Source organism: Falco punctatus (genome assembly GCF_963210335.1).
Source record: "Falco punctatus genome assembly, chromosome: 1".
Taxonomy (NCBI): domain Eukaryota; kingdom Metazoa; phylum Chordata; class Aves; order Falconiformes; family Falconidae; genus Falco; species Falco punctatus.
In genome coordinates, this window is record NC_137580.1 from 4,822,996 (window position 1) to 4,837,752 (window position 14,757).

The 14,757-nt window shown below is 39.5% G+C and overlaps 2 protein-coding genes across 2 annotated transcripts in view; both read right to left on the reverse strand.

Annotated features, from left to right (window-relative positions):
- Nucleotides 1–170: 170 nt before the first annotated feature.
- SORBS2 (sorbin and SH3 domain containing 2) overlaps nucleotides 171–14,757 on the reverse strand; it is a 58,435-nt gene continuing 43,848 nt past the window's right edge. The window contains exons 16-18 of the mRNA XM_080373816.1: nucleotides 5,149–5,198; nucleotides 2,129–2,235; nucleotides 171–1,322 (exon numbers count right to left, since the gene is read on the reverse strand). Of these exons, the coding sequence (XP_080229942.1) occupies nucleotides 1,261–1,322; nucleotides 2,129–2,235; nucleotides 5,149–5,198 (219 nt within the window). The 3' untranslated portion in view covers nucleotides 171–1,260. The remainder of the gene's footprint in view (nucleotides 1,323–2,128; nucleotides 2,236–5,148; nucleotides 5,199–14,757) is intronic.
- Nucleotides 8,818–13,570, reverse strand: LOC308060295 (uncharacterized protein; the record flags this gene model as incomplete). The annotated part of the gene is made up of 1 exon (XM_080378828.1): nucleotides 8,818–13,570. A coding segment is annotated over one exon (831 nt), but the record flags the coding sequence as incomplete, so codon positions are not given.

Consider the following 14,757-nt stretch of genomic DNA (forward strand, 5'->3'; position numbering starts at 1 on the left):
AGAAACCAAATCTGAATTTTTATTCTTAGGAAGCCATAGTCATTATCATCCTGTGCCTTAATTTTGATTGCTATTTATGCTTACAGAAAATTATGTTTTCAAATACTTCTTTCATTCAGGAAAAAAAGAAACCCCAACCTCTAAAACGTATGAGTTTTAATACTTGTGACTTTTTCTTTTCTGTACTAAATTCCTAGAACAAATGCGTAACTCGGGTTTTGTTAACATACATACATATATATATATATGTATATATAGTGAAGTAAATCAGTACATGATACTTGTGAATATTTTTCAGGTGGCTATATTAGGGAAAAAAACCCCAAACCAACAACCCTTTGCACTAACACTGTTTACTTCCTGCTCCTTAAAATTCCTGATACGTAAACCCACTAACCTCTCAAATGTCATGTTGCTTGCTATTACAGTTCGATTACAGCCATTTAATGTCAGACATCAGTAGCAGGTTATTATGGTCTATGCTTATATCATTGCCTGGCTCTTCATTAAATCCTCTTTCCTGAGATTTTATGCCTCTTGCACTTTTTACCTTTTAACAGAAACCACTACAGCTTTATTAGGGAAAAAAGAAAAAAGGTTTAGCCAATACCATTGCACCCATTCAGAACACTTGCAGTTCTTTCACTTTTCACTACGCTTGCTCGAGATCTTACAATCACTGTGCATACGTTACAAGTGCAGGCAAAAAATCTATATTATAATTTGTCATACATTGTAAACCAGTACAATAGGCAAACCTGTGATACCGCAAAGTGAAAGCAACAAATGCTGCCAAGCTAATAAGAATGTGGAAACTTAATTTTTTTTAAAAATAGTAAACAGCAACTTCCACCTGCATCACATGCATGCTGAAAAAATCCCATCACACTTCATGATAATACCACAAATGTCTAAATTAGAAGTTTCTTCCTCTCCCCACCCCACCCCCCATGGCAACTCATCTGTGTACCTGTCATTAGGCTTTTCCTATTGTTTTCAAATTGGAAAGGCTTTAAAGCGCAGGGAGTATTTCAATGGTGAAATGATTCCTCTTGTTTCAGAAAAGCTTAGTTATTCACACCGTGGTGGTTGCTGTAATACTGCTGGAACAGTTTGGCAGGTGGGATGGGATGAGGATGAACTAGATGGCCTCTATTTGAGACTGCAAGCAAGAAAACAGAAGACCAGCGTAGCATGTTTTCTAGCAGCCTTATGCAGATGTGTTGCAGAGATGCAGCATAAATAAGTAGAAAAAAAATTTCACAGCCTCTTGACATAGTTTCCAGGGAAAGTACCAAAGAATTTGGTTCTTCTTGAGGTTCCTGAAATTAGAAGCAATAGATGAAAGATGGGAATAACAATAGGGAATTGCTATGTAAGCGTGGCCTTTAAATTTTTATGTTTAATAGTGCACAAACAGAAATGTCTATACTTTTTAATAACTTCAAAAAGTTATTTTGAATTTAATTTGAGAGTTTCAACAAATTTGTAGCTGCAGGAAGGAAAAACCAAATAAAGAGGCATATTTGATTAAATTGTTAGGCCTGATTAAAAGCTGTGCTAAAACTTTGGTTTGGTACATAGAAATCACTTAATCTCAACATCATCAAGTCTTACTTAAATAATTTGAATTTTTCAAATGCTGAAGACTAGTTAGGTGATTAAGTTAGCCACTGTGTGCATGAGGGTTTACGAAATGATTAAGCCACCTTATCTAGGCCTCGTTATGAAATTTCTGTTTGTTCAGTAATACTTGTTTCTCACAAGTAGTCAACTCTGTAGATGTATTCATGCAAAAAGTTGTACGTTACCTGGTCTTTATGAGGAGAGCAGTACTACATAGTCCATGTTGTGTGACATGAGAATGACAATAGTGCTGTACAACAAACTGGACGCACATGTCCATTTGTGTCCATCAATTCACTTCCAAAAAGATGCAAGTGAAAAATCAACCACTAATTTCAGTGGGTTTTGGTTGGGATTTCTCCTGATAAAGCCAGGTTCAGGTTTATTACACTAAATGCCAAAACCTGATTTTTTTAGAAGTTACCAAGCAAAGAGGGCAGCAAAGGTCAGTGGAAAAAAAAAAAAAAAGGAAAAAAGAAAAAGCAACTGAATGAAAACATACCCACAAACCATCCATCATCACATTTTTCCATCACATCAATGACATCTCCCTCTCTGAGCTCCAATTCATCTTCGTTCCTAGGAGTATAGTTATATAGAGCCTGAAACCTTAAATAGGACAAATGATGCATTTTAAAAAGAGGTAAGAGTTCTTTGCACCTTTACTCGAAAGGAGGTGGTTTAAACATTGATAAGTGATGCTTCTTGCAAATATAGGGGCGAAGGGTTTATTTCGCCTGGTAGACTTCAGGGCCTAGGTACTTATTACAGTAAACAGACAAAACTTTGTTGGAAAGGTAACTCATCAGACATTAACGACTTCAGGCAAGCCTGATGGCTCCTCGACCAGTTGCTTTGAATACAGAATTCTAGTATTATTTTTTTAAGCGTTACTTTATAGTTGAGTTGCCCAAACAGAGGACTTCTAGAGGGGGGAGTCTGTGGATGCGCTAGCTCCTTAACCCCCCCGTGGTGAGCACCTGAAGCTGGCTCTGCCTTTACACTCTGCAAAGCTGGATCTAGTGTAGCATTCTCTGCTGCAGCAAAGTGCCACACGGCACAAGAAAGGTGCCTGGCACCCTGTACTCGGTGGAGGAGGGTGCCCAGGGGTGGCTGTCACGCATACACACACTCACATGACCACGGTGACTGGGGGACCTTCCTGGGCTCCTCAGTAGCAGCTGCTGAGGCAAGACCTGGCACTACGGGAGCTCTGCATGTCAAAGGGGTGCCTCCCGCCGTGGGGAAGGTGGAGAGCACTTGCTCTTTGGACACGCACATCCATAACCCCTTTCCTGGTTAAAACCGCCCCCGCTATATATTTAAAAAACATCTCTTGGCGAGTGAGGGAGGGGCTTGAATCCAATCGGGGGACGTAAGGGTGGAAAGTTGAACAGTATTCAGCCACGGGCTTGTATGTCCATGCCAGCCAGGGGCTGCAGACTGAGGGATGCAAGATGGATAAATGGAAAGAGGTATGAGGTTACTAGGCTTGTTATCTTTCATTCCTTGTCAGTTTTTAATTGAGTTTCGGGAAACTGAGAGTGACAATAAACTCTAAATGGGGGGAACTGAAGGTGCTTGGGCTGCAAAAGCCTGTGAGTCCTGCAGAGTCAGAATCTGCTTTTTTTTCTAATCACCTGTGCCCCAGCTGTAACTGCCTGCATGTCAAGGAGCAGGGTACAACTGCAGAAACTCTACAAAGGAAATAGTTTTAATTTCAAAATACTAAAAAACCCCCAAAATCATGTCTATTTTTCCCTCTTAGTAACAGCTCACTGACTTTAAAACCTTAATGATATTACACTTTCCCCAATAAAATTAAACTAAGTCCCTTTTAATGTGTTGGTATAGAATATTTCCATTAGCTCTGTATCATTCAGGCAAAGTTTCCATGGCTTAAATGAGATGTTTATGTCAGCAAAAAAATTCTGCCTCTGAAATTTCTAGTTGAAAAACCTGTATACAGACCGGCGCTAGGCTTAGCGTAATGATGGTAATCTTGAATAAACTATGCCAAAAAGACACTTCCAAGAAAAAAAGTGATTTTCACTTAATTTCTTGTGACTGGCTGTTATCTCCCCAGCTCCGAGAAGTCTAATTTTATGTTTTAATCACACTAACAAAATGGAACGAGACTGGTTATTTAAGCAATTACCTCTGGCAATTTGTGTGGCAGAAGTAAGAACAATCTGTGCAAAAAATGAAATGGCAATAACATTTTCTGTCATGCTTATCATTATTCCCGGAAAGCAGAGCTATGATAATAATCCAAGAACCGATTAAATGCAGCTTCCAAAGGTAGAGAAGTTGCAGATGTAATGTGTCACCAATAGGACTCAAGCCAATTACTTACTCAAATACTGTAACAAGAACTTCCCAATTAGTACTCTTTGTACTTTAGAATCTAATCTTAGTCATTTCAAGATAATCCATTTCAATAACTCCTTTGTAGTCATTTCATTCTCTCTTTGCTAATCTAAGGATTTCTGAAATATGAAAACTCTGCTACCACTTACAAGACTAACAGAATACGTATTCAAGACAAAGAATGGTTGGTTGACAATTTAAATATATTTGTTTTAAATTTTAGGGATGAGTAACTTTAATAATGAGCTACTTAATTGGATAATTAACTTTGTTTTGTAAGCAGTAAGCTATATTGAACACAGAGTTAGATGGTTCAGGATAATCAACAATACCAACAGGAGCGTGCGGTTTTAGTGAGACTGAAACAGACGTGTCCGCTTTTCATTACACAGTTATCTGTAACTTTTTGCTCTCTCTTCTCTCTTGCCATTTCTGGAAGTGACTAACAGGTAAACTTTTAAGTATTTTTAGTTTATAAGCACTAGTTACATTTAGAAGTGCTCTGATGTTAGAGGAAGAATGGCTACTAGTTTTGAAACTGAACTACTAGTTTTGATCACTGAAGCAGAACCTGAGTGCAAGACTGGAGGGGAAAAAAATAATCATCAAAACAATCTTGCTCCAAACTTGCATTTTAACAGTCAGCACTACAACAGCCGTATGTGTTTCATCTCAAGTGCTTACGTTGTTTGTGAAAATAAGGCTTGAGATCTAGGTTCTTCTCCAGTTTGCAGAAAGGCTTTCTTGCACTTAATTTTTAAAGTGCACATGTAAATTACGCTAAAAAGTGTGAGCCCTTGTTCCTGTGAGCCACAGTATTGAGTTGACTCAAAGTTAAATCTTTAATTGGCATTCTGCTGCGATGTAAAAAAGGAGAGAATAACAAAAAAGGTCAAACTTTATATAATTATTATCCCTTTTAAGTATAAATGATGGAGAACTGTAAGTTGGCACGTCTGAGTCTAGTGTAAATTAAGCAACTAAGGCTTTGCCCTCTGGGACCTTCTTGGATATCTTCCCACATCATGCAGTTACCTGTAAATTTCTCAAATCTCTTCATAATTGTACTTGGCAGGTTAACAAATTACTTTTTGATTTTCTGGCTATTTCTAAATGTCAGGTTTTGGTTTAGTAGATAAAAAGTATACTTACGGTTCCCCCCCACTGTGTATATTTTCATGAGCAAGCACAGGGCGCTGTGGCTGAAATGAAATGATTTGAAATGTAATAAAGATTTATAGTCTAAGGTCTAAATAGTTGGATAGGGGCATGATACATAGTCACTTGAGAGTTCATATTCTACCTGGCATAAAATAACACCCTCCGCCCCCCCCCCCCCCCCCAATGAATTCTTGAGACATGGCAACTAACAGAATCTTGGCAGGTTTAAAGATCTGATTTTTGGAGGAGATAATGAAAACTAAAACAGAACTGTGAACTTCATCAACAGTCCACTCTATTTATAGTATAGTAGAAAGCTGGAATAGAACCCTGCTGCCTCTTCACTGTGAAACAGAAATAGCGTTAGAAAAATCAGATGCAACTGATGAACATTATACATTCTTTGGGTGAAGTATAATTTTGGATAAGCAGAAATAAAATCTCCTATAGATAATGGCAAAACTTAGAACATTCACAGACAAACAACATACCGATTTACATGACACACACGCAGTACTAACTTGGCAGGCATAACATGCTACGCTTTGATTAAATTAGTTCTGTTTCATCTCAAAGCCATGCAGGCTGCTGGGCGGCAAATAGCAGAAAGAATTTTTGAAAGAACATATGTAATTGTGTGAAAATAACAATTAACACTTTAACTTCAGAGGAAAAAGTAGTTTGTATTTCCAGTGCAAAGCTTTATGAAAGGAACTACTTTCCTTCTTAATAGAGCATTACCCACCACTAACATCCAATAAATCTGGATGCAATGGAAGTGAAAAGCGTTAACCTCTTGCAGAAGCCATATCCTGCTTAGAAAGACATGGACTGATGCTGGTTAGAATCTGGCTGGGGCCAGAACTGGCGCAGGAAGACCAGCTGCCTGGGAGAGCTCTTGATGTGAGCAGTACCCACGTTCTCCGTTGGCTGAGGGTGCCCTATGGTCATGCTGCAGCGGCAAGTCCGGGAACTGTATCTGTTTTGGGAGCGCGGGTATCAAACGCAGCTCCTAGCATTTTCTTTCATGAACTGAGTAAACTGCAACCTGATCTTGAAGCCATGGGATTGGTCTTACTGCTCTGTGGGTCCCTCTTTCCTGGGTTTGACTATTTCGGTGTATCTCACTTCACTTTGCTCTTGAAGATGATGCAGTCAGTCTTCCATGAGAGAAGGCAGTGGTAAACAACCCACAGCCTGATGATGCAAATTGAATGTTGAAACACAGTATGGCTTTGGGTTTGGGGTTTTTTTTTTCCCTTGCCTGCTCCCCGCCGCTCCCCCCCTGCCCCTCAACACCTCAAGATGAAACTGTAGTTACGTTTCTTTTCATCAAGTTTGTATGTGCACATGCAGAAAATACTGTGAGCATTCTCTGTTTCATCTTTAGTCTGTAGAGTATAATTTTAAAAAGGTGCCTAAAGATGCAGGCAGGTAGATTATAGAACTTTCCATATTAATGACAGCTAGGTGGGAACGACGTTTATCAAAGTCCAAAACCTTTTGATTCTCTTCTCTTCCTCATTTAACTCTCCTCTGCCACCGTACAAGAAAGTTGGATAACTTTTACTGAAGAATCCAACGGGAAAGATTGCAAATTAGACATTTCAGTTCTCAGTAATAAACCCGCTTCAACAGCTGGCTTGTCAAGCAAGAAGAGAGTATTTCACTGGGCAGCTTGCTTGGTGTCTGACCTTATTCTCTGCTAATCTTTCATCAGATCCATAACTGAGCTGAATGCCAAAGATGGTCAGAGATGCAAGAGAACTCAACCAAGGCTAAGGATTTTTCTTGCAAACAATAAAAGTCAATGTCCTAAGCAATACTACAAATGATTTAATGCTCTGAATACAGTATCAAGCCAGGAAGAAACTGCGTAGGTCATTATTACCTTCTTTTTCTGCATATGCTTCAATGCTTTAAAACATTTAATTGCTAGTTAACTATTATAGAAACAGGTGACAGAAAATCAAGGTGCACAAAGATTTTCAACTCTAAAAGTTCTCTCTGTGGCAAGAACATAGACAGAACTGGAATCTGTGAAAAGCGGAGTGAAGTCATCTGTGCTATGTCAGAACAGGGGCGCCTTGGAGGTCGCCCTCTATCCAAATGCCTTCCTCAAGGGCACCACGGCTGGCATCAAGAAGCCTTCTTCCCGTGTTGTTTCCCTAAGCTCTCGTTCCCACATACAGTGGCACTGGCTAGAACAGGAACTGTTGCAAGGTCTGGCTAATTGTGTTCAAGAGAAATGCATCACCCTGTGGGTAGCTTTTGGTGCTTTGAATTTCTAGATCTCAGCTACAACTCAGCATAGCGAGTGAACTGTTTTCTGGGAAAAAAATTAGGGCCTAATCCCAAAAACATTAAAAAGTGTGCAGTCAAGTCAATGGTCCCAGCTGTACACCTAATTTTCATGCATGATTGATACGCGTTTGCATCTAGTAGTTCTGTATAGTTCTGACCATGCAAATGAGGTGTGTAATTTGTGCTCTTGTAGTTTTGGAATTAAAGTCATAAACGCAGTAACATTGACCAATGCAGTCCTCCTAATATAGTGATTAGCCCTTCATTTGCAGGAACACGCAGAATTAAAATAGAGCTTAATCCCTTTTTTATGGATCTTGTTCCCAGTTGCACTTTCTCTACTGTCTCTCTTCAGTGATGAAGAAAGCACTGTCCCCTCATTCCTGGTAGTAAACAGAGGCCTGCCAGAAAGCCATGACTTTGACAGTTACACAAGAAGCCTGAATATCTTAAATCAAACTTCAAATTTTAAAAAGGGAACCACCAGAAAGATGATAACCTAAAATCAGTAGCAACAGCATGGAAAACAGTTCATCCCATTATCAGTTTTAAGAACCAAACGTTAAGAAACCAATGCAAAGAAAAATTTAGTCCTAAACTGGAAGTGAAACATAGCCCACAAGTTCTAATTCTTAACAGTTTAGGTCTGTTTGTTTTCATAATTCAGCTCACCTCTCTGAGTGAAACACATGCAAACTCTAAACAACCTGACTTTCTGCTAGGTAAAATTTTTACAGTTATGACTGCTGTATTACAGATATGAAGGGAAAGGCTAAGGAGTCTGACAGTCTGGGATAGCAGAACTTGGATAAAGAGGACATTGAGTGAAAATAACATAGCAGCAACAAAACATTTTGAAAAGAAGGACCTGGATTCAAACCCAAGAATTCTGCCTGTATACAAAAGCCTGTATACATGCAACGAAGTTTAAATTTTTGACTCTTAGAAGCTGTGATTTTAATAAACTAGAAATGCTTTGAAACAGAGGAATAATTTAGAAAAAAAAAGCTAAGTATAAAGAACATCTTGGAGCACTGGAAATACTATGCAGTACTGCAGAGATAAGAGTATGCTAATGGATGTATAAAGTACGTTTTGGCACACACAGACCTGTTGGCTTTACTCAGACGTAGCACAGGAGTACAACAGGAAGAAAACACGGCATACTGATAGTATCGAGACACTTGGGCAAAAACAAAATACTGAAAGACTAGACACTGAGCTCCTTTTCTATGGCAATGCTGTTACTGCACACTGGGCATCCAGTACCGTACCCTGTGTGAATAGCTGTGACCTCTGACAGGTGAGCTGCAGGATCTCTTAGTCATCACTGGGCTACGAGGAGGTTTACCCATAACAAATATCTCTCTCTTTAAATTAGCCTAGAAAAACCACAGAAATTGTGTCAAGTGAGTGTTTAAGAATGAAGCATCATGGGATATATTTTTTTTTTTTTTTGCTTCATTCATACATGCAAACTGGACATGCTTTTCTTGATAACAAAAAGCAATTGTGTTACAGGCGCAAATAACGGTACTATTAGTATACGGTATTTTCAGTTGTTGCCACTGTATCTTTTTTTCCAAGGCTTTGTGGCTCTGGCACATGCCCTTACACATGACAGTTAAAAGATTAGTCACATAGAGCATGTGCAGTTGGAACAGCCATTGCAAGTGTACCCATTGAAGCAGCTCAGTTAATAACACAGTACGGCTCCGCAGCACAGAGCAGAAATACTGTCTTAGAACCACCAATGCCAAATGTTGCAACTCCTTGCTGTTAAACAGAGCACGCACCTTAAATCTGCATTTAGAAAGCAAGTAAGTGCTTGACGGAAAGTACTTCAAGGGAAAATCCTCATTGTGGTAACGTTACTATAAATCAGCTAAATACCTGTCAGAATTTTGCTCTTCAGGGGTGTGTGTGCAGCAAGTGTGAATTCTCACGGGCAGGGGCGAGTCAGGGGGAAGGCAGCAGTGGAGCGCTAACACTGAAAAGTTTTACTTTGGTATTTGTGACTGTTTGCCAGTAGAATGTGGCAAGACAGAAGAACAGCCTCCTCTTAAGAGCTAAGAGGGTGAGTAACAACAACAACAAAGGATACCCAGAGAGGCCAAGAAGGCAGGAAAACACTAGCATTTCTCGTTGGGAAGTGTCCTCAGAGTTCTTTTGAGGGACACATCCCTCCCAGCACCATGGAGCACAGTGTCACTTCCCACCCATAGCTCCTTGTATTCCACTGCCCAGACCTCCAGTCATACTTTAGATTTGAGCCACATGCCACATCTATATATGTACACATACACATATGTATTTTTACATCAACGGAAGTTACCAAAGTATCAGTATATAGTTTCAAGAACTCTCTGAAGAACCTCCCTTCCCTTGTGACATTTGGGTCCTGGAAAGGTCTCATGTTCTTTCTGCTGTGGCAGTTAAGAGGAGACTTTAATCATGGACAACATGCATAAAGAGAAAATGACAGGAACTATCCCTCCTTCTCGGGTCCAGCCTGTAGGCTAAGTAGCAAGAAACGACAGCCAAAACCTGGCTATACTTACTTTAGTTCAGCTCTCTATCCTGGGAATGTAGTCAGTGTTGACTGCTGAAAAAAATTTGCTTACCCTTGGGAGGTAATAAATCTTTATCTCATTTTGGAAATATTGTACAAAAAAAATATCTGTTGTCAATAGGACTGTATCTAATAATTCCTACAACTTTCAAATAGAGAAGTCTATACTGGTGAAGTTTATAATGGAATCTGATCCCTAGACTTCAAAAATAATCCAGACTTGAAACGGTTTGAAAACAATAATTAAGCTAGTACTCTGTAATGACCCCTCTGACCTGTAGTTCTTCCCAGTGCTCTGGCTGCTGTGTCTGCAAGATGAGTCACCTCCCCTGGTTACTTGTGTCACGCTTCCTGCCGTGAAGGTGAAGAGGAGCAATGCACTGCCCGGGAGGTTCCCAGAAGCAGAGCTTTAACACAGATATTCCTTCTATCTATTCTCAGCTGGGATCAATATACCTTGCTCAAACAAGGGCAAGGAATATCAGCGTCACCTAAAATGAATTTGGGTGTAGATGAGGAATTTTATAAATTTTGTTGGCTAGGCTAAGCAAAACTTACCCATCAAAAGGACTGCACAACTGATAAATTACTCAAAGTTGCAGAAACAAACGCGATATTGTGTTTTACCCCTTCTTTCAGGTGCAACATACCCAAGCCCGTGACAGATTCATGCCCTGGAAAGAACCCTTACGACTCTTCCCTACTTCAGGAAAAAAAAACAACAGATCTGGTTAACCTCAAGACTTCTTTAAGTCTATTATGTCTGGGTTTTCCATGTACACACATTGTAAGATGTGGTAGATTTTTAAAAAGAGTATGTTGTTGTTTTTTTTTTTTTGCCATAAGTGTAATCATTACTTTTTCTAGGATAGGTCTGTTAAATTTTTTACATGATTTTTCTTTTTTTCACGAGCAAATGGACTCTCTGGAAGTCAGCATTGGAAATTGACTTTTATCTATCTGGAGCGACTTTCCAGATCTTGTTTTTCTGCCGCAGAGCTGCAATGCTAACACAAAGCGTAGTCCTGAAGAGGGAATAATCTTTGTTCACTCTCTGACTAACAGAATTGGTATTTAGAACATGACCCTCTGCAGTGGTGCTCTGCCGTGAAGTTTATGACTGTTCTCCCAGGCTTTCGACTGAAATTGAAAACACTTCAAATTAGAAATGTTTTTCAGTTTCTGTGTACTTGAATATGATTCTGTTTCTTTTGATTAAATAAGAGTCACTGATGTCCTGGCATGGATTTAAAACTGAGTTGAAGACTTTCCGCTTTCCTGTCACTGGTATCTCCTTAAGCTGTTTCACTTTATCATTAATGGTTATAGTTTTACCTTGTGTTTCATTTGAAGAAGGCCTGTCTCAATACTCCATGTGCTATGTTATTTAATATTAGTAAATGAAACAATACATCTGAAAATACCAAACTCAGCGTTAGCCTTGCAGTTATTTAATATACATGGAGATTTGCAACAATCCATACTCGAGAGGTGCAGTCACCTTTACCTGTGGGGAGTCTTTCTCCTGCTGACGTAAGGGTTTAGAAAGGAGAGGAGGTGAGAGGGAAGCAGTGGACGGGGATGTTGTAGGAACACAGTGAGAAGCTGGTGCCTTGGCAGAGGGAAATGGACGATCAGAAGAAATGCAGAAAGGAGGATCAGAGTCTTCTGATGTTCCCACAGAAGGCAGAGCTGGCTTAAATGTTTAAGAAAAATGGGAAGCAATCATGCTATAAAACCAGCTGTGAAGGCTGTAAAATGCTCGACAAGGAGTTAGGTAACTAACCTGAACACTGAGAAATGTGATGCTGCTTTTATTATTAGTCAGTCTACTTTTCTGGAAGAAAAATCTTCCCTCAGGAATCAAAACAAGTTGTCAATTTGTGGCTGTGAAATCCATGTGGATTTCACCTCTATTCTTATGGTTTTCTCCTGTGTTTTTCAGGTCAAGTAAGGGTAGATGCAGCCTACAAAATCCTTCTAATTAAATAGCTTCACACTTGGCCTAAAACATATTGTCCTAAGTATCTGATCTACACGTTTGCGTGTGTCAGCCAAAGCAACTGCTTGAACATACTGTTGAAATAAGTGCTGGACAGACCAGAACCTAAAACTGCCCAGAAGCCCCACGAACTGTGTAGCAATACTGTGGCATTTAATGGCTGCACACATTTGGGATAGTTCAGCGTTGTACTGTCCCAATGAGGAACTGGGGAGGGCTTTAGGGGAAGCATTTGTTTAACTGCCAAACATAATCTGATCTGTTATTATTAGTCACATTCGCGTAACAGAGTCTACTATAAATATATCAGCTGGTGAAGTGACACATGTGAAGTACAAACCGCCGAGTGCCTGCGGGAGGCATGTCCCTTCCTCTGAAGGCTGCTTACAGCATTTGCTTGCTGGGGCCTCTGGCACAAAAGGGTGGCAAGCGATGGGCCAGTGAAGCAAAGAGTTCACTGCCTTTCTGCATCACAAGCTTGACGGCAGCTAACAAGGACAGAAGGGAAGGGACCAGCAGAACCGATACACCACAGAACTTAGTGGTGTGTATATGCCTGCTTCTGAGAGGGGGAAAATCTTTTTATCGACTGCAATAGTATAAAACTGTGCCTGTGCAAAATACAAACATGTAAATACAAGGAAAGGCAGAGAATAATTATACTGAGTAAGCTACCTGAACACAGAAGCCAGGTTTTCCAGAAATCAAAATACCTTATCACCATTCGGTGAAGTGTATCCTTCATAGCATACCATGGAGTCTCCTCCACTTGCTATTGGGATTTCTAAATTGTCATGTTCCAGATCCTCCTCTATATAGAGTCTTGTCAGTTCTTCTGTTGTGTCTTGTGCTGCTCCTCTGTAGAAAGCTGATTCTCGAGGCTTTGACTGACCCCCTCTATTAACTGACAGATCTGCGGTATGGATTTCCTCTCGGTTTTCAGCAGTTGCAGCTAGTGCCCTGGAGACTGAGCCACCTTCCTGCGGCGAAGGGACGTTACAGATGGTGCCAAGACGTTCACTTTCTTTTGTAGGATCTGACAAGTCTCTAGGTAGTTCAGTAATCGAAGAGTCAAGGATACCTCTCAAATCTTTACCTCTTCCTGGTTTGGTATTGTTGTCGGTATGCTTATACGCTATGTCATGAGATGGGCTGGCTGAAGATGGGACAGAGGTAGATGCAAGAAAGGACAGAGGAAGAGCTGTAGGAGAGCTGAGAGAAACCTTTGTATTTGGAATAAAGTGCTCCTCCTTAACTTGGTGAATGTTATTACCTGGGGAGACTGCTACAGTCTGGGATGTTGTTAATGCCAAAGAATTGAGTTCTTCTAAGTCACAAAGAAAACTGTCTGGAAGCGGCAGAGCAGGTAAGATACACATGCTTGAAGGTGAAAAACCAACAGTCCTTGAAAACCAGTCACTAGTGTCAGCCTGGAGAATCTTTTGATCAATGTATGACCAAGAGGAGGAAAGGTGTCTGGGAAGTGGGGACAGTGCTTGGGAAGGCAACTTCAAAAATAAGAAAAACACGGGAATTTACATAAATAAATAAGCATGACAAAGAAGTAAGATATGATTAGAAAAGAAAAATGTCTGTGCCATCGTCTGGATTATAGAGTATCATTTCAGCGAGCACGGGTGTCTGAAATCATTACTACGTGAATCAGAGCCGCAGGAAAGACATCTGAAAAATGAAACCGTATCGGGTTCTGGCCTGGGGCTTAAATGTCAAACATGGAGACAGCTCTGAATCATTACATTCATGAATTTGACCTGCATTTGATCTGCTAAAGTTATGTTACTTATGGTGCTCTGTTAGTGAGCCTGTCACAGGTTATTAAATCATACAATTAATATCAATGTAATTTTCCCCGAACCACTACTGTTATTTTGAGAATAACATTTTCAGAAGTACACTTCAGGTGTCATTAAGTATTTCTTTTAAACTATAACAACTGAAGTAATTTCTAATTATCCTACTGTTAATACTTCTACTTTTTCTTAGTTTAAGAAACATCTTTAATATATTGCATACTTTTATTAAGGCATGAGCAGCTACAGAATGCTTTTTTTTTTTTTCCCCAAAAGTAACCCTATTAGTTCAAAATCACATCAATATTTGTGAAAGGTACGTTCAATTCTAATTGAATGTAGGCATCAACAATGCTTTTAAAGTAATGACAGCACAGTATGCAGCAGTATATTTTGAGTACCATTACATAACATTGATTGAAGTATCCTTCTGGTAAAAGAAACGTCCTTTTGTAAGAATGAGAGACTGGTGAGTCATACGTACACAGCATCAGTAGATATCCATTGCTTCAGTAAATACTGAAAATGCATTTTTGTTACTATTAATCCTCAACATTAAAATTGAGTGAAAAATATTTTGATCTCATTGTTAGCATTATCCAGACTATTTAGATGTACATCTCTTAAATTATCTGGACTACTTTAAACTTTTAAGTATTACTCTAGAATAGGAAAATAATTTCAAAAGACTAAATTAATGTCACTGAATAGGAAGGTTAATTTACTTACCTTCTGTTTGTGTTTTCTTGACGCAAATAGCTTTATTTTATGGTTAGACAAACCTTACTTACAGAGTTTTGTGTACCAAAGTAAATAGTATAGACCAATACAATGCAGTTTGCTAAAACAGAGCTAGGCTGTTACAAGCAATACTCTGTCTCTTTCCGTCACCCTTTCTTTTGAACAAGGCT